The sequence below is a fragment of the Sarcophilus harrisii genome, chromosome 4 (assembly GCF_902635505.1).
Source record: "Sarcophilus harrisii chromosome 4, mSarHar1.11, whole genome shotgun sequence".
NCBI lineage: Eukaryota > Metazoa > Chordata > Mammalia > Dasyuromorphia > Dasyuridae > Sarcophilus > Sarcophilus harrisii.
Window position 1 is genome coordinate 379,761,339 of NC_045429.1, and position 21,433 is coordinate 379,782,771.

Below are 21,433 nucleotides of genomic sequence, written 5' to 3' on the forward strand. Positions count from 1 at the left end.
TGGGAGCAACACATCTGGAACTTCTATTCACTGCTTCTCTTGCTCTGATTCATGGCTAATATGACTGACATTGGTGTTGTCATAAATAAAAAGAAAGCAGTAACATGCTGGGAGAGATGGGAATATGATTCCTAGAAAGTGAGAAAAGGCTACATGGTATATCTTCATTAGCATCAATATACATTTGTGGAGTACTTTATGTATACTATAATTCTCAAACTTTTGGCAGCTTAGTGGTAGAGTAGATGATGCTAGGCATGGAGTCAGAAAGATATGAATTCAAACTCAGACTGAATAGTTGTATTTACACTACTAGCTATGTAATCCTAGGCAAATCACTTAACCTCTATCTGACCCAGTTGTTTTCAACTGTAAAATGGAGATGACAACAGCACCCACTTCACAGAGTTGTTATAAGCATCGAATAAGATATTTGTAAAATACTTAGCAAAATGCTTGGTGAAAAGAGCCACTATATAAATGCTTGCTCCTTTCCCTTCCTTCCTTCCCCTCCAATTTTTCAATTGAAGGACCTTTAATTTGCTGAAGATTTGTTGATTTCATTGGTAAAGAAATATTCCTCCCCCAGAATTTCTTATACTTAATGAAACAAGAAATTTTCACCAAAAAACCCCCAAAACACTGAAGATAAAACAAAAGACATTCTAGATAGCTTATTTCATCTTCTTCCAGTGACCACTGGATAAATGAAAAAGAACTTCTCAAAATTTATTGGAAGATGATTTCCATTGTTTTTGACAAGTCCAGAATGAAGATAATCAGAAGAAATCCATGTCCAAAAAAGAAAAAAAAACTATTTTTATCATATTAAGATGTTTGTTCATATAATTGGGGAAATTTATTTTAAGAAAAAAATTGTTCCTCTACTCTTGGCTTCTCAAAATTTATACCAATAGAATAAAGCCTCCAGCAGAAAAACTTCAAGCCAGCTTTCCCAAACACTGGGTCAGGAGAAGCAAGGAACAGAAGTTTCAAATGTATCTCTTCCATTCCTCTTAAACTTAAAAGATTCAATTTCAGTCTAGGCAATAAACTACCTCTGATGAGAGAGCAGATTTAATTTGAAAAAGAGTCATCATCAGTGGTGAAGATGTTTTGCCAGTTGCAGCAATTCATGAAGATCTTCTGTGGCATAAGAGTGGGAAGTGGGAGAATTCTGTAATCAGCAGTAGTGGAAGGAATAACTACCCCAAGGAGATTATGGATCTCTGAAGTATTGAAAGGAGAATAAGCACTAGTTCCAGGACCGTGCTTGCAAATCATTAATTTAATTATATTTTTTCTTTGTATTTCCAGAAGAACATTTTCCTCACAATTTTTCTCATAGCACTTTCTTTCTCCCAGTTCCAAAACCACTTTGAGAGTATCCTGTTTTCTATAGTTGAACTTTCACACCACAGAGAATTTTCATTGTTGGAACAGGCATTTTGGAAGGACAATCTCCCAGGAGCTAATGAAATTCTTCTTGGTTCCAAAACAGACTGAGGAAAACCACCCCTGGCATAAAGCCTAGGATGCCACTAAAAGTTTCAAGATGCATCATAAGGGTGAATGCCAAAAGAGTAACAGCCATAGAAGTAAAGAAATGGAAAAATGCCACCACCTTGTACCTCTGTGTTGATTCTTCCCAATTAGATTTGTGATACAGAAGAGCTGAATGGAAAGCTACAGGAAAGGAGTCACAGGAAAAGGTTATCATTATTAAAAATTGAGAAGTAAAAGGTGGTCTGTAATAGGAAAATGTGGTAATTGAAAGAGCTGCATAAAGGTAGCATTCTCCAGATTGAATATGACTAGATAATGCTGCCAACTTGACAATATGCCTACATCATTCTCATGTCAAAGTCTTTGTGGCAGATGGCAAGGACCAGAATGACCCAAAAATGTCAACCCTTCCTTCTTATAAAAAAGACCTTTAAAAAAAGCCTCCTGTGAAAACAGGGAAAATAAGAAAAAAGAAAATGGTTTTTGACTTCTTATTCCACAGAAATTGAAACTAAATCCACGTTTATATTCTGAAGTTTTCATCCTCCAACATATTATAACCTTTATTGAATGTGAATTATTTCCAAAGGAAAGTCTTCTAAATGTTTCTACATTAAAATAAATAATGATCAGGAAAAAATATCACTTATGAGACTGAATTGATCTAATATTATAATAAACATTTGTAATTATTATATTTAACATCTACTGGTCATCCTGACATCTAGGGGAGGGGGTGGGGGGGGTAAGAGGTGAAAAATTGGAACAAGAGGTTTGGCGATTGTTAATGCTGTAAAGTTACCCATGTATAAATCCTGTAAATAAAAGGCTATTAAATAAAAAAAAAAAACACATTTGTAATTATGGTCTGTCCTTTACATGAATAAGGCATTGGAAGTGCTTTGGTGAGGTCATTTATCTACTTCATGACTTAAAAAATAATCAGATTTCAACCATTCTTTCAAAATAATATTATAACCTATTTTTAAACATCATCAGAGAAGGAAATTTCAACCAAAAAAAATGGTCACTCAGTAAATATTGTTGATTGACAACTATCCATAGCCCATTAGGATATCTAGCAGCCTTCATTGTCAGAAAAATTCTTCTTTGTATTTAACTTAAATTCCTCATGTAGTGTAAGGATCAATCTTTTTCTTTTCCTCACTGAAGAATCAGAGAATAATCTGAATACCATTGTCTACCATATATTCATATTCTCAATTATTTAATTAATCTAACCTTCAAAGGTTTTATTTTCCAAGTAAATTACCATTTCCTTTTACCTTTCCTGATTCTCCAGTTTTCAAAAAATCTTTGCACCTCTTCTCTAGTTCATATGCCATTTCAAAATGTGAAATCATTTTACCCTCTTTGCCTTGTACAAATGATTCCCAAAGATTGTGTCTTCCATTACATGGTCAAGGAGTCCATGTGTCTGTCACAAACTTATTATGGCTAGGGTCATTCCATAGTAAGATCCATTAGCAATCATTTTAACCAGTAATTCTCCTTCTGGCTCTCTTACTTAAATTTTTTTCCCTGTAAAACATATTTTAAAATATTCCAATCTATCATGAAACTATGTAAATTATTAAAGGAGTACCTGAAATGTACAGGAATAAAAGGCTTTTGAGTCAAAAGAAAAGGAAATTAAGTAAACTCCAGACAATCAATCTAAAAATATAGACCAATCACGAAGAGACTACTATGTCATTTAATATATTATTGACTAAAATTCTCAGAAGCTGCTCAATTTAAGGAAGGAAAAGTGATTTCAACAAAAGCATATATAATTTTTTTTATAAAATCCTCATTAGTAACTTTCCCGGTCATTGCCTTTATTTTTTAGATACTTCTCATCACATGGACCACTTGAAAAGTAAAATAAAAGCAAAGTGATAAAAATAGCTGAAATTGCTAGAGTACTTTAAAGTTTATGAAGCATTTAACTTACATTATTTTATTTGATCCTCAAAACAACTACTTCATCTTATATGACCTTCAAAATGTTCCATCATCTGGTATTCTCATCCCCATTTTAATGACAGAAAAACTGAGGAATAGAGAAGTTAAGATACCTGCCAAGTGTCACAAACTAGTGCTTGAAATTGGACTAAAGTCAAGTTTCTGCCTTGCTCCAAGTCATATTTTCTAATACACAAACTTATTATTTCATGCCATAACTCAGGCACATACCAGTATTCTGTTTGGTATGTGTCATGAATATAATTATACTTTTTAACAATTATAGGGGTAATTTGAAATAATAGATAATGTGCTAAACTGTGTCAGGAAGGCCTGGGTTCAAATTCCTCTTCTAACACTTACTAGTTCTTGTGACTCTCACCAAGTTCTTAAATTTCATTGTAATTCAGATAATTACCTAGGATGATTCTACTAAATAGAGAAAGAGAGTTTCTACACAAGAATTCCCTTCACCAACTAAAGTAGTCTATAACTATTACTATGAGTTGGGCACTCTGAAAAATCAAATTTCATATATTGAGGTATTCTTAAAAGTGTTCTAGACAATTTACCAAGCAGAGAAAGGATATGGTTAGACTGTGTTGAATTATTAGGAGAAATAGGATCATACTTGAAAGAATAACATCTTGGAAGGAGGCCCATCTTGGCGTTGGTATATTTGATGCCTAGTCCTGTCTCTGCTATTTTGTTATTTTGACTGGCATTCTACCCCTCTGTTCAAGAACCTTAGTTTCCTCAAATATAAAATCTGGATATTAGAAAAGATAATTTCCTTTCTAAAATTTTTTTTTCATGAAAACCAGACATTTAATATTAATTGAAGAAGAGAGAAACAGAGATAGCAAAATTCACAGGCATAGTCAAAACTATATTCATATAAAAATAATCATTTTAGTAAAGAACATTAGATGGTGAAGACAAAATGCCAAAGAAGTTGAAAATGTATGTGTAAGTTCAATAAAAAAGTTTCCAAAAATGTTAAGTGCTACCTGGGTAAGGAATGGATTCCACTTCACAGGAGGTCTTTAACTGGCTATTTGTCAGAGTTATTGAAGAGATATTTTCAGATTCATATTGAACTAGATAATTTCTAACACCCTTTCCAATGATAACTAATATTTACATAGGACTTTAGGGTTTTCAACGGACTGTGTATACATCGTCTTATTTAATCTCATAAGGAATAAATGACATTATTATTCACAATTTACTGATTAAAAACAAAACAAGCTGAGAAAACCAAAATGATTTGTCTTTGGTCACATTTCTTGTAATGTATCAAATGCAGAATTACAATCCAGGTTCTAAGCTATATTTTACTATAATATTCTGCTTTTCATGAGCTGCATCATTTTGCCCAAGATTTGCTACTCATTCCCCAATCCAAAACTACATCCTACTCTTCCCTCAAGGCATGGCTTAAATCCTCCTCCTCAGATTTCAGCCCTCTTCTGCATACCTAGACCACTAACTTTAATGCCATTCACTTGGCATTTAGTCTATACTACCTTGACTCATCATGCTTTTTACATTTATTTCTGTTTTCTTTCTCCTTGAAAATCCCACTCTGATGCTTCTGCCTAGTACAGGGGCAAATCTTGGTTCTCAAAGGTTATATGCCAGGGGAAGAGAAGATCTGGAAAGTCCTACCAAAATGTAAAGGCATCATTTGCCATTCTAGGACTAGCTTCACGATCACTATAAGTATGTGGTGATGGATTTTATTTTCAGTCACAGAAGATTTTAAGTAATGCAACTAAATCATAGGGATATCTCATTCTGCATCAGAGAAAACAGGATCCAAAGCAATGAAATCTTGAAGTATGAAGACAAAAGGATGTTCTCCCAATCACAACAATTTTAAAAATAATAGTAGCTAACATTTATATCATGGTTTCTATGTGCTAAGTTCTTTTTTCTCAATAGGATTTTATTTTTTCTGAATACATATAAAAGTTTTCAACACTAATTTTTATGATAGCTTCAAATTTTTCTTTCTCCCTAATCTCCCCCATTTCCTAGAAGACCAAGCACTCTGATATAGAGTAAACATGTGCAATCCTTTTAAACATATTTCCATATTTGTCATGTTGTACAAGAGAAAAATCAAACCAAAAGGAAAAAAAAAACATGAAAAAGAACAAGCTAACAAACAAGGTAAAACTACTATACTTTGATCAATATTCAGTCTCCATTGTACTCTCTCTGAAAAAATGGCATTTTCCATCCCAAGGTTATTGGAATTATGTTGTATCATACAGTGCTGTATCATTACAGAGCCAAGTCCATCACTATATATGATCATCTATATGTTTAATTCTTTTTTTAATAATAGCTTTTTAGTTTTGAAATACATGCAAAGGTAGTTTTCAACATTCACCCTTACAAAACTTTGTGTTTCCCCTTACTTCCTTCCCTAGACAGCAAGTCATCAAATGTGTTAAACATGAGCAGTTTTTCTATATATATTTTCACATTTATCATGCTACACAAGAAAAATAGATAAAAAGGATTAAAATGAGAAATAAAGGTGAAAAAAGCAAGAATACAACAAAAAGTGAAAATTCTATGTTATGATCCAAATTCAGTCCCCACAGTTCTCTCTTTGGATCAGATGTTTCTCTCCATTATAAGTCTATTAGAATTTGCCTGAATTACCTTTGTATACTAAATTCTTTACAAATATTTTCTCATTCGATTCTTACAACAATGTCAGGAGGTAGATGCTGTTATTATTCTCATTTTTTAGATGAGGGAACCAATGAAAACAGAGATTAAATGACTTGCCCAGAATCACACAGCTATTGTTTGAGGTTGCATTTGAATTGAGGTCTTCTTCAAGCCTGGTACTCTATCAACTGTGACAACTAGCTGCGATTAACTCAAGGGACATTTATTAAATGCTTCCTGTATATAATGCACTATGCTTCTTGAGATCTGAGACCATACTTTCTTGTATTTTCAGTGCATAGCAGTTTCATATATATGTCATATAATTATATATATGTATATAATATATATATATATATTATGTGAAATTATACCATATAAATGATGATGACTATATTGATACAGTGGGTGGTGGAAGCAAAGGAAGGTTGAATAAAGAGATAAGATTACTGCATTTTGCTTCTTGATTTGTGACTAAAAAATGTTTCAGAACAAAACACATAATTATAGCTCCCATCCCAAGCCTATACTGTCTTATATGAGGGAAGGTACATTCAGGATTAAGACACAATTCAGTTTAACAGTTGATACTATGCACTCAACAGTGAGCATGACAATCATGGAAGAGCTGAGGAGGAGAGAAATACGCAGATAGCAAGTAGCTTTTTAAGTTCTTTTAATTTATAAAGTGTGCTTGTGTTACTTTGTCAAAAATCTTTTAAACATCCCTGACATTAATGAAACAATTAAAAATACATTATAAGGCTAACAAGGGACATGAGTTGCTCATTGTTTAGAATTAATCACAACAATGTTTCCCCTTCATTAATGCAAATAATTGGGAATAACTATATTGCATAAGGGAGTGATAGTTTTATCAACATGAGTATTGTAAAATTATTTTTCCTTAAAATGTTTCTGTATCAAGGACAGAAGTATAATATTTTAAATTACTGGTAAAAGCAAAGGCCATTTGTGGATTTGGCTCTATATTTTAAAAATATAGAAAAACCAAATATCTACATATGTGGGTAAGAGCTAGCTATTCATCTATATGAACAGAGTCTTTTGAAAAAGATTCTTTTTTTTTTGTAAACATACATCTTTTTATGCATCTATTCTCACTTAAGTAACATGAATTAAGTGCATTCTAACATAAAAAAATGAAATGTGGTCATGACAAAAGACCTAGGATATTAAAAGTAGACCCAAACTAGGTCACTGGCCATGAGAATTAATTAGGTCTGGAGAGCTATAAGGTCCTGAGGGAGTGGGATAGAGTGGCATCTTGGCATCTCAGTTGCAGCACACCAAGCCATATGCTCAGAGCTTGCTCTTGAATCAGCTAGAAGTTGTCTATTGTGTCTTTTCCATGAGAACGGAGGAACAATTTAAGAGCAGAAAGTGTTTAATTGAGAATTAGAGTATCTTATTGATGATCGGACATAGACTATAAACCATAAGGTTCCACTTATCAGACCTATATATCTTTCCTATTACTCCAAAGTTCAACTGGCCCATATGATTAATGAAACTAAATAGGTACTGCTACACTTTCCATTTAAATTTGTACTATCTTTTATATTTTATAACCATAGCATTTTCAATGTAGAAGACAGATTAGAGTTAAATAAGTTCAACTCCTTAATTTTCATCTCTTCTTTAGATGACCACATACTCTTTCAGGGCCTATTTGTGCACTAAAATGTATTTTATTATTTTTCTCTGAAAAGTTAGTTTTCCTTTCTCCTTACTCTCCTTCTCCCTAGAAGTTATGAGCAATTTACATATTTTGAAGTTTTAAAAAATAATTGAATTAACCTATTTGATGTTACATATAAGTGAAATGATGAAAAAAATCACATTCATGAAATCTTAGATTTTGAAGGACATTAAAGGTCACTTAGTCTAATAACTGATACTTCTTTACAACTTACCTAATAAGTAGTTTAAACACTCTGTTTAACTCTTAAGACTTTGTTTAAACACTTAAGAAACTCACTACCTTATGATTGTTAGGTCAGAAGTAGTGGAAATCAATATGTTTGTTTACATATAGCTATATATAGTATTATAGTTATATATAATACAAAATGACTTATGTGATGATATAATTTCATATATAATATATATAATTATATGACAAATAATACATTATTTAAAAAACACCATTAGTTATTCTCTACCTCTCCCATTAAGGCAGAAAAAAGGGAAATGAAATTAAACCTTCTGACTTCATGGTTCATGAGAATGCATTATTAAGGGAGTTTAATGTAATTTTTTTTCTCCACAGAACTTTAATAGTGTGGGTAGGCAACAACCTCAGTCTGAGATAGTTTAGGACACTTCTGACTTAAAGGAAGGGAATTGGATTGCATTTCCACAAAATCCATTTTAGCTCTAAGAGTTTATGACGGCACTAAGGACCTCTTAACAGTTGATACTTAGGCATATAAAGTCACCTATATAATTTGAATTAACAAACTGTCATAGCCAAATATTAGCATTTTCTGACAATTTCTTTTCGTAAAAACATAGAGATGACTGTCATTTTCGAAAACTCTATTCCACTGCCTTGTTCTAGGGTTGGGTAGCAAGTTCACTTTCTAGTAAGCTATACCAATAGACCATGAGTTATGGTAGGACTCATCAAGGTGGAAATGGATTCCATGAACTATTTGTTGTCCAAGGACTAGCTTGGTGTAAAGAGACTGATCACAATACTCATCATGAAGTAATGATTATTTTGGCCACTACCAATTCACAAAAGTGATCTGTTGAGCCACAGAGGAGACACTATCATCACTGGTAAGATTGTGAATCTTTTTAAAAGCAAAATAACTGCCTAGAGTCATCTGAATTCTCCTTAACTATTTTTAACTTCATGGTGAATTTCCCTATCTTTTGCCTCAATGTTACCTAATACTATCAGTGTGAAACAAATGTACAAATGCTCCTTAGATAATTGCTTCTACAAGCCAGAACTTGTTGACATTAGAGGTGTTCTACTTAGGTTGATGAATTTGAAGAGCACAGAGTGTTAGCACTGAACTCTGTCTATTGGGTGACTGAAAACACTGAAAAGACCATTTTCCAAAACTTCAAGTATTTATTTTGGAATATGTTATTTATTCGTTTGCTTGGTTTTGACAGAAATGTTTGCTAGCAGAAGTTATAGAATCTTAATGCACATGATCATTCCTTTTTAACCAATGTTCTTATAATAATCTATTGATATTTCTATGTCAGCGGTGCTTATAATACCTAGGTCACATAGGTAGAATGTTCATTTTCTTTTATATAAAAACTTAATAATAATGTCACATTTAAATATGAACATAGGCAAAGTATAACTGCAAATAGATGATGTGGTATTCTGATGAAATGACATTAACAATACACTTGTATTCCTATTGTGACAAAACCTCAGAGGTCAGTTATATTCTCCCTTACCCATTTAGCATTAGGTATTCAATCAATCAATAAACATTTGATAATCACCTCATATATGGTAGGCCTTATACTGGATGCTAAAAGACACAAATAGAAAAATAACGAAATCTCTGCGTTTGAAGAGCTTACAATCTACAAGAGGGGATAAGTTTTATAAATAAGAAATTTTAAATTATAGATAAATAAATCATGTTATGAGGTACCCTAAACCTATAGGATAATCAATCAGGAAAGAACTTGAAAGAAGGTGGCTATAAGCAGAACCTTTAAAAGAGATGGGTTACAAGAAGTGGGAGTTAAAGAACTGAGAAAATTCCAAGCATAGGAGTTAATTAGCACAAAGACATGGAAATGGGGGATGGAATATCTCAATCTGAAAAAAAGTGAGTAGGTCTTCTATTTGATCATAGTCTAGAGTTCATAAGGTAGAATATTGTATGATCACCTTGGAAAGTTATGGTGAAATTATATTGTGAATGGGATTTAAATGGCTATATCTGTTAGTATAAGGTCCTACTGAAACTTCCAGAACAAAAGGGTGACATGGAAAAAACCTGGATTTTGAGTACATCAGCTTGGTAGCTATATGAATGATGGATTTGAGAGAGACTGGATGAAAAGGATATTTTAATGACCATGGTGCGCCGTGGTAAAGGACTATACCAGAGTGTGGTGGTATTACTAGAGAGGAAAGACTTTTAGGTAGAATTAGCTAGATATAGCATTTAATTATGTATTGGGGGTTGTAAATGAGACAGAGTGAAGAATTTAAAAAAAAAAACTCAGTTTATGAAGTTGAGTGAATATAATTGTCCTCAGAAAAACAAGGAGATTAGGAGGGAAAGGTAATGAGTATTGTTTTTGGACATGCGTAGATTAAGATGTGTATGGGACATGTGAGTGAGAATGTGTAGCAGGGAATTAAAGATGCAAGTCAATCAGGGCCTCCCTCAGAAGCAGCTTGTGTAGGTGGAAGAGAGTTTGGGAGAATATCTCAGAAAATTCTGAGCCAAATTAATTAAATACATCCAGATGTAATGTTCTCTCTTTTTTTTTCCCTGTCAGCAATGCTTTATCTTAAAAAAATAAAATAAAATAAAAACAAAACACAAAAAATATACTGTATACACACTTCATAATTTCCACTTTTACACTTCAAGTTCACATAGAATTAAAAGGAAAAGTCAATACGTGAATGTAAACTCTTTTGGGACACAAGTCCTGAAACCAAGCTCCACTGATTACCTTCTCCCCCATTTTCAGTGATATCTTACCTACACTTATACAATGTCTTCTATCTTGTCCCTATATAATTTCCAGGCTTTCTAATTGACCAGTTTCTCATAAACTCCACAGTCTCTAACTTACTTCACTGATTCCATGGCATCATTACCGTCAGAGTGATTTTTTCCAATTTTTTTCAAGTCTCCTAACAAATATTCATTCTGCTTTACCAATATAAGCTTCTACTTTCAATTCTGCACTACAATGCAGAGAAATAATGGTGACAATCTAACTGAACTCATTTTGTTTACTTAGAGTCATGAAATAAGTTTTAGAATTAGAAGGAATAATTAGAAGGGAATTTAATTCTATAATTTTACATCTGAAGAAACTAAGGCTCAGATTCATTAAGTGGCTTGCTCAAGGTTATACATCTATTGAGTAGTATATATCTGTCACTAGGGTGACAATCCAGTGCTTTTCTGACTATATAATGTCTTTTGCTTTTGGCTTTGATTTCTGTATAGTCCACTGGCAATATTAATGTTCATCTAAAATTTGAATAACCTAATCTCTGTGTAACTCTATCTCTGTCTCTGATCCCCCTTCTCCCTCTCCCTCCAAGCTGCATGTGCAGAGGCCCTTTAGAGGCATGAACCCACAGTTGAGTGGTTTGGTAAGCTTTGACCTATTCCATTTCCAGCTTGGTTAAGTTTGCCCCTCTTTAGACAGGATGATGGCACTCATTCCTAAGGGACTCACCTAATTGGTATAGAACTTAAGGTGAAGACCCAATCAGGTTTAGCTCTCCTAAAGCCCAGAACCCCCAAATTCAAGAAATCCAGCTGCTTCAGTTTTCCCAATAGCAAGAGTGCTCCATCATACTGAGCTATAGTAGTCTTTTAAGACTTGAACTTCATAACTGCTCATCATTTCATAGACCTTTGTCACCTTATTCTAGGAAAAACTCAGAACTAGTCAGTACATGTCACATTTGAAGACTATCATCCACATCTTCTTCCATGGTAAATGCCTACCCCATCTACTTTTGCTAATGTAACTGACCATAATGGAAATCCTCTTTTCTTGAAACTACTGATGCCCATATCTGCAATGAGATTCTCACATTAATTATCACTTATTAAAAATCATTATACTTCTCCAATGTACTTTCACACTTTTAATAACTTTCCACAATCTTTTTCAATTCTTCATATCAACATTCTAATACCAATTAACAAGAAAATAGGTCTCTACTTCTCAGGGCTCTCCACTCCAATTCTCTCAAAGTTTCCAAAATTTCTCATGAACCTTCATCATATAAGCTCATCTCCAGGTCTTCTTTGATCTTTCAATTCTCATTCCACTCCAGAGAAAACCCAGATGGACCTTCCCCCTCCCCATGTCTGAATCTGTTTTTTACTTGAGATCTTTTCAGTTTATCACTTACACCTGAGCACTTCTCCTGACGTTTCCTAGGATACCTTCTTCTGCTAACAACAACAACAAAAAGTTTTCATTGAAAATGTACCATATGTGTGATATGACACAGTTATATGAAATATTCTCCCTGCCCCTCAGAAAGCTACAATGCAGTAGGGAAGATATTACTTATTGCTCATATAAATAAAAATTTAAGATGGAAAGGGCTTAGATGTCACAGACATCTACAGGGCTAAGATCTAAATCCAATTCCTCTGACTACATTAAGTATATGCGATAAGTACCATTATTAATAAGCCAAGTTCCAGGAGGAAGGATCATTTCTATCACTAGGCATTTTCACTGGTTGTCTTCCATGCCTGAAATTCTATTATCCTCATCTCTGCCACCTGGCTTTTTCTAGCTTTCTTCATGAGCCAAATAAAATTGTATTTTCTACAGAAAGTTTCTCCTGATCCCCCTTAATTTTTGTGACTTCCCTCTAGAATGTACTTATCCATGGTTATTTGCATATTGTTTTTTCCTATTAGACTGTGAGCTCCTTGAGATCAAAAAGTGCCTTTCATATTTCCACCAATGTTTAGTATAGTGTCTGGCACATAGTTGGCACTGAATAAATACTTATTGACTATTTTTTTGGGGGGGGTGAAGAGACATGTAAGACTTGGCCTTAAAGGATGAAAGAATTATTTCCTTTTTTTAAAATGGAAAAAAAATATGAGCAATGTATTCCACAAAATTTGGAAGGACATAAACAAAGGCACAGACTCTAAAAAATGCAAATATGTGTTTGTTGATAACTGATTAATCCCAGGGTTCACATTGTGAAATCCTGTGAGATAAAGTTGCAAATATAAAGATTATTGGCTTTTTCATGAATTCCAAATCAAATTGAAAAATATTCATTTGATTGTTGCTATTTGAAAAATCACTGTTCTGGGCTCTGAGGTAGATATAAAGGTAAATAAGGCACTTTTCTATCCTTTGTGGAGGTTATATCACAGATGGGGAAAGGAGATAGCTGTCCACTTAAAGGATTCTGCTCTCAGTGTCTTACTCTTTTATTTCTCTCCATAGTATGTCCTACACAATGCCATCTATTCTGATGGGTTAGTCTACCAATACAGATTAACATTTGAAATATCTCTCTACCTGTGAACTCTCCTTATTCTGTGATTCCAGAACCATTTGGATTTCTACAATGTTTAGAGCTAAAATTTGAATGAACAGAATGAAGGTAGAGAAATTCATTCTTTTTCCCCTTTTATGAAAATATTTTATTGATGTCTTCCTAATATATATATATATATATATATATATATATATATATATATCCTTCTTCCATTTTGGAAGCCCATCAATTGGGGAAGGGTTGAACAAGTTATGCTATATACTTGTGATGTTACTATTGTGTTTAACAGATGATAAACAGAATGTTTAAAAAAAAAAAACTGGGGAAACATACTAACTGACGCAAAATGAAATGAGCAGAAACCAGGAAAATACTGTGTATAGCCATATTGTAAAAATACTGTGTATAGCCATATTGTAACAATGATCAGCTGTGAAAGACTTAGCACTCTTCCAAGAAAATAATCTAAGATAATTTGAAAGAACACATGATAAAAATGCTAACCATTTCCAGAGAGAAAACAAGTGAACTCTGAGTATAGATTGAAGCATCTTTTTTTCCACTTTATTTTTCTTGAGTTTGTGTGTATGTCTGTGTGTTTTTCTTTTGCAACATGGATAATATGGAAATGTTTTGCAAGACTTCATATCTATAATTGATAGAATATTTACTGTTTGCTTTCTCAAAGAATGTGGGGTGCTATAGGGAGGGAAAACATTTGGAACTTGAAAACTTTTTAAAAGAATGTTAAAGTTTTTTTTTTAATATAGGGAAATATTTAATAAAATATAAATATATGTGTATATATTACATATTTAAATATAAAATAAATATAATTGTGTGTTATAGATCCATTTATATGTGTACATATATATACACAAACACACACATATACACACCGTTTCAAACATTCTCTTGTCACAATAGTAAATAGTAAATAGTAAAACTAACTGTCAAGGTAACTGATCATATATACAAAAATTGTGATCCACTGAGTTCCTCATTCTTCTAATAACCCGAGAATGTTTCATTATCTTTTCTTGAGGACTAGAATTTGTCATTGCAATTACAGTTCAGCAGCTTTTATTTTCATTTCAGAATATTATTTTCATTTACATTATTGCATTTTTCTGATTCTGCTTTCTTTGCATAAATTCATATGTTCATATAATGCTTTAGTTTTCTGAATTCCTAATTCACCATTTTTACAGTGAAATAAAATTCTAACATACTTATATACAAAAGCTTATTCAGCCATATTCCAATTCACAGACACCTACTTTCTCTCTCCCTTTTTTTTTCCTAACATAAAATACTACAATGAATATTTTGATGCATATCAAATCTTTATTTCAGCCTTTGAACTCTTTGGAACATAAGCTGTTAATTCAACTTCCTCAACTACAAAATCCAGAAAATCAAAAGTGCTCCATGGATTTTGAGCATCAAATAGCAACATATGAAAGTATTGTAGAATATATAAATGAATTAATATGCAATATTTATTACAACTGGTAAAAATTTCCGAGCCATATCTTTTCTAAGTAGAGTTAAATCATGACTTCCTGTCACTTATCATTCTATATCATACATATATTCTGATTGTAGAAAATTATTTTAATATGTTCTCCTTTAATTTCTTTACGTATTTCAACTCCTCGTGTATTTCATTTATTTCTCTATACTTGCTTTATTTATTTTAAATTTTTGAAAAGAAAAATCTGAGAGTACACAAGCACTCCTGAGCAGCTAGGTGGTTTGGTGAACAGAGTGCCAGATCTGAAGTCAATAAGACTTTTGTGAGTTCAAATCCAGTCTTGGATATTCACTAGTGAGCTGTGTGATCCTGAGCAAGTCACTTACCCTTGTTTGCCTCAGTTTTCTCATCCATAAAATAAGCTGGAGAAGGAAATGCTCTAAAATATATTTATTTTATTTAATAAATAAATATATTTATGTTCTAGTATCTTTGCCAGGAAAACCCCAAATGGGGCAAAAAAAAAAAAAAAAAAGAATCAGATATGACTGAAAAACTACTCAATAACAATAAAAACATAGACTCTAATGAAAATTTGGTGGTGATCAAATTCAATTAGCATTTATTAAGTACTTACTATATTTATATTTCTTTTTTTGTTAACAAGAATGACACGGATACAAAATTTAAGACCCCCAGTACCTTACATTTCATTGGATACCATTGATATTATTTTTTGTTTCATTCATGATAATTAATCTCTTGAGAATGAGAAACACCTAAAACTACTTTCTCTTGCATCATAGCATAGACTTAATCAAATTCTAATATATGACTTTCCTTCCCTTACAAATAGTTTTTCAATCTATTGATCTTTTGGAGATTTCTCATTAAATTACAAGGTGAAAGATGGGTCTCCTAGACCCATTCAGATTTTATTTCCCTACCAAAGTGTTATCATTGTAAGGTTATCAGTCAAGAGAAATTCATTTGGAATGAGACCTTGGCTGCAAATTGCTATTGATTTCTCCACAGTAATTTTTATAACATTGTAAGATGGAAATCAAATCAAATAAAAATATCGTTATTTGATAAATACAAACCATTTATGTCTTATGTTAGTTATTACTTAGGGCAAAAATTGGCTTTCTACAAGAATTTATCATAATATTTATTCTCACATTATTTTTTTCTGTCTCAAAAGAAAATGGGCCCTTTTGGGGGGACGTTTATGTTCTAGCATGTTGTTCTTCTACTGTATCTATTATCTGATAAGTTTGTTATTCTCTGCCAACTCCATTGTTTTCTTACTAAATACTATACAACATTGTCAATTATGCTTTTATTTATACCCATTTTTAATGGTAGTTCAGATGGAGAATTGTATATTTATTTCAGCAGGTACATTTTTACTATACAAAAGAATGTTCCCAGTCAATGAAGAGGAGGAAGAAATTACTTTGGTACCTGAGTTGAAGAAAAACATGTTAAGAGCCCTATTTACTCCTTATTTCTGTGTTTATTGAGTTTCCTACCTATTCAGCAACTTCAAGAGGAATGTTTGAATATTTGAGGCATTCACCTAACAGGGCTTCTGAAAATGGAGACAATGATATAAGATGAAAATGAAAAACTCCTCTAGTAACTACCAGATGTAGAAAAGATAAAACAACCATCTTCTGAGTTTGCTTTCTATTCCTGAGGCCCTGTTTACTTTTAAGTGATCCAAGATTGGACAATGTGGTAGGAAGGGTGTAAATGAAACCGAACATACCCAAATAAATCTGACTTTCAGTTGTCCCCTTTCTGAATTATTGGAAAGGCAGACTCACTTCTAAAAATTCCCACATTCCCTCCATCAGTCTTCTCTTCATTCATTTGAATTATAAAAGGAATAATCATTTCCCACACATCAGCTGTGCAGTCAAGTAAGCATATTTCAGACTTCCCCTCTTGTAGTTTATAAAGTAATAGGCTTCATTTTCTCCTAAATGTTATATAATCCCCTCACCAATGTCCTGCATTCCTTCATTAGTTTAAGTATCCTATGAATTAAAAGTTTTCATATCATTTTATTTCCCTCTTTACAATACAGGTGGCTTATCAAGGGAAAAGAGCAGGATGAAAGAGAGTGAAAACAACACAGCTAACTGTGGCTAAATGTATTTTTGTTTTCCAAGTTAAAATTATTAGCTCCCTCAAAGATCAAGTTCACAGAAAATTTATCCTTATTGCTCAACTTCCTCTGACAAATCTTTGATTTTTACAGCTGTGAATTAAACTTTCATTTTTTAAGAAAAAGTACAGTCGACACTTTTTTAAACAGTATGTTTCTATTGTCACATGAAATTATTTAAAAAACAGTAATTGGTTATTTACAAGTTTACTTGAGAAATGTTTCTAATTTAAATGTTACAGATGACAATAAAAAAAATCTTAGAATAAAACATTCAAAAACCTAAAGAGAAAGAAAATACTTAATGGATGAGTAACCCCACTTGAAAATAATGAGAATCCGGGTAATTACTGTTTTCTAACTACCATCAAAGAAAAAAGCTTCATAGAACATACATATATTGAGACAAAAGTGAGATTGCATTAGTCAAATCTTCTCATTCAAAGGTCAAGGTGTAAGTGCCCTTCTGTATCAAAAGCCCCAGAAACAGACAGCTCTTGTCAGTTTTCAGTCAGCATTACTCCCTCACTTCAAAGGCATCATTTAAAAAAAAATACACTGCACTGGTGCCAAAGGTATCTGGTCCCTTCCTGTGAGAAACAGCTAACGCCAGCGGAGCCTAATGAGTTAGTGTTCCGTTTAAATGCTGCAAACTGCTGTTTTCGCTACTAGCTCCCAAATTGTCGTTTTTTCCCTTCTAACAACCCGTCTTTGCTGAAAACTGAAGAGTGACTTACCATTGTGATCAGGGTTTCCTCCCTCTCGAGTTCAGCAGCCCGGAGCTGTTGCGGATGCACTGCTTTCGGAGCCACTCCAGGCTTTGGAGGCAGACAATGTTTTATGTAGTGAAAATGTATCACTACCGATTATATTTCAGTCCTTCAATTGCTAGCCTTGGTGCTTTGGAAACCAGCCAAACCAAGCGATAAGAGAAGGGGTTGCAAGCCAGCAATTTCAGAATTTGCCCCAAATCGTGGGTTTAAAAAATAATAATAATTTTGTCTTGTGTTTGACATTTTAGCCAAAACAGAAGGGTTGCTTCGTTCAATTTTTTTTCCCCTCTCCCCTTTTCCTTATAAATTTGTAGCTCCTGGCATGAAATCATAGCAGAAAGATGGACCCAGGGGAGGAAGGCATTGTATCAACTTCCACATCCAGATCTAGCAAAACCCCTCCGTCCTGGTCCTTAACATTGTTGCTATCCCAATCAAATACAAAGAGTATCCACTGCCTGAAGAGGAAAGGAAAAAGAAGGAGCAATAATACCTAACACTCCATGGTTACAGATTTGATGCTTAGCAGGTGTTGGTAAAATGCTCTGAAAACAAAGTAAGAGCAGCAGGTCTAGGCTAAATAAGTTATGTGTTACATGGCTGTTCAACTACAGTTTAATCTAAACTATGTGGGTAAATAGATGAGAAATCAAAATTTTTCAATCCAGCGGTGAAATTAGGAAGCAAAACCTGGTCTTGATGAAGGAAGTGATAAGCTCTTTAAAGGAAAGGACCAGGATGTCCTAGGTTCTGTATCTCTACTTCAATGTTAATTAATTCTAATGATATGTATACTTATTGTGTATCTAATTTATATTTTAATATATTTAACATCTACTGGTCATCCTGCCATCTGGGGGAGGGGGTGGGGGGTAAGAGGGGAAAAATTGGAACAAGAGGTTTGGCAATTGTCAATGCTGTAAAGTTACCCATACATATAACCTGTAAATAAAAGGCTATTAAATAAAAAAAAAATTCTAATGATACACAATAAATTATAGCATCATAAACAGTTTGGGGCTTAGTATCTAGAAGACCTAATGTCTGTGACACTAATTACCTGTGGGCAATGACTGTGGGCAAATTCCTGGGGGTCCATGTCCTCAGCTCTAAAATAGGGATAATAATGCCTGCTAAAGCTTTCACAATCAAATGAGAGGACCAAATAGATAATGTATGTGCTAGCATGCCCCCAGTTTCATTTTCTCATCCTCCATTCATAATGGCAAGTTGGGTCACCAGAAGTCAGTTGATTATTCCTCCCTACATGATTCTAGGTGTTAAATTTGAAGGGCTGGAGAGAAATCCTGAAGCTATTTCTCATAAGCTCTCAATTGGTTCCCTCCTACTCCAATGATCAAATAGCAACTCAGACTTAATTGGCTTTAGGAAGATTTATTTACTAATATGGTCAAATTTTGCTCTCCTTTTTGGCTCACTTTCCCTTCTGATCTATCTATTGACTGCTTGCTTCCCCCCCCCCCCCCCCCAGCCTGGTGCTGTCTGCCTCTGTTCTTCCGTTAAATTGAAAGCCTCTTGAGAGTAAGGACTATCTTATTTTTTATCTTATATCTCCAGATTAGCATAGTACCTAGCACACAATTAAGTGCTTAATAAATGCTTTATCTAATAAGAACCACTCATGCAAAACATTTTTCCCCTAAAGCATGATATTCTCCTACAAATACATACAGAATCTAGTGGAAAGTAGGTGCCCTCACAGACATTAAACTGCATTTTTCCTGCCCTGAAAAAGATATATTCCCTGAAAGCTGCCTTTCTTCAGTTTGTCTTATTTGGCTTTTTCTCAATTCACAGCTGAATATATTTTTTGATGCTGATGCAATCTCTGATGACATAGATAATGGAGGAAGGGAAAAGAATTATGGTGTTATGTCCAGAATCACCTCCTCTCCTTTATGATGCTCTCTAGCTAGAAGTACAAAAGGGCTGGTTCCTCAAAGTTAATACAAAGCTTAACTTTCAAAGAAATTTTTGGAATGTAGCTGCTGTAACATCCTTTCTATTTTTTTCTCAGTAGTATTTTATTTTTCAAATACTTATAAAGATAATTTTCAACATTTATTTTTATAAGACTTTGTGTTCCAAATTTTTCTCCTTCCTTTACCTATCCCTTCTCCAAGAAAGTAAGCAATCTAATATAGGTTAAAAAATGTGCAATCCTTTTAAACATATTTCCATATTTGTTATGTTATGCAAGAAAAACATGTGGATGTTGTGCAAAAAAAAAAAACACAAGAAAGAAAACAACAAACAAAAAAGATGAAAATAGTGTGCTTCAATCCACATTGACTCTCCATAGCTCTCTCTCTGCATGTTATTGACATTTTCCATCCCAAGTCTATTGGAATTATCTTGGAACAATGCATTGCTAAAAAGAGCTAAGTCTATCTTAGTTGATCATCATATAGTCTTGCTGTTACTGTGTACAATGTTCTCCTGGTTCTGCTCACTTCACTCAGCATCAGTTCATGTTAAGTTTTTCCAGGCTTTTCTGAATTCAGCCTGCTCATCATTCTTATAGAACAATAATATTCCATAACATTCATATATCATAACTTATTCAGCCCTTCCCCAACTGATGGGCATCCACTCAATTTCCAAAACCTTGCCACTACAAAAAGAGCTGCTACAAATATTTTTCGCATTGTGATATACAATGCAATGTGAGTCATTTCCCCTCTTGTATGATCTTTTTATGATAGTGACATTGATAGATAGTAGTGACACTGCTAGTCAAAAGTTATGCATAGTTTTAGAACCCTTTGGGCATATTCAACCTTTTTAAAATATATATGGATGTATATCTATTTTTTTCAACTAATGGACAAATTTGTATTATGAATAATCATACAACATTTCAAAGTACTTCACTTCTTTCCAAATTGATCACATTGCTCTTAACTAGTTACTGACATTAACTGAAAGACTGTTTCTCTGACTCAAAAAGGCATTCTCACTTATTAAAGATATCAAACATAAATTATTACTGTCCCTATTCATGGTTTGTTGTTTAGGTTTTTTTTTTTTTTTCAGTCATGTTTGATGCTTTGTGACCCTTTCGTTGTATTCTTGGCACAGATATTGAAGTGGTTTGCCATTTCCTTTTGTAATTCATTACAGATGAGGAAACTGAGGCAAACAGAGTTAAATGACTTGCCCAGGATCACATATCTCGCAAGTGTCCTGAGGCCAGATTTGAACTCAGGTTTTCCTAACTCCAAGCCTGGCACTCTATCTACTGCACCACCTAGCTTCCCTAATTGGGGTTAGAGTGTGGAATATTCCTCTTTTTTTTTTTTTAATTATAATAACTTTTTATTGACAAAACCCATGCCAAAGACATTTTTTACATTATCCCTTGCACTCACTTCTGTTCTGATTTTTCCCCTCTCCTCCCCCACCCCTCCCTAGATAGCAACAGTCCTATATATGTAAAATATGTCCCAGATATCCCAGATACAATATTTTGGGAACTTACAGTTCTCTTGTTACAAGGGAGTTGGTTTAGAAGGTAGAAATAACGGAAGAAAAACAAAAATGCACAGTTTAATTTCATTTCCCAGTGT

At 33.4% G+C, this 21,433-nt stretch overlaps 1 protein-coding gene across 2 annotated transcripts in view; it reads right to left on the bottom strand.

The window, feature by feature from the left end:
- PLD5 (phospholipase D family member 5) overlaps nucleotides 1-21,433 on the bottom strand; it is a 438,986-nt gene that overhangs the window by 321,770 nt on the left and 95,783 nt on the right. Inside the window, exon 1 of one of the 2 annotated variants that reach the window (XM_031966970.1) lies at nucleotides 17,808-18,599. The exons of the other annotated variant lie outside the window; for it this stretch is intronic. Within the exon in view, the coding sequence (XP_031822830.1) occupies nucleotides 17,808-17,810 (3 nt within the window). The 5' untranslated portion in view covers nucleotides 17,811-18,599. Of the gene's footprint in view, nucleotides 1-17,807; nucleotides 18,600-21,433 lie in introns of those variants that run through there. 2 annotated transcript variants of the gene reach the window in all.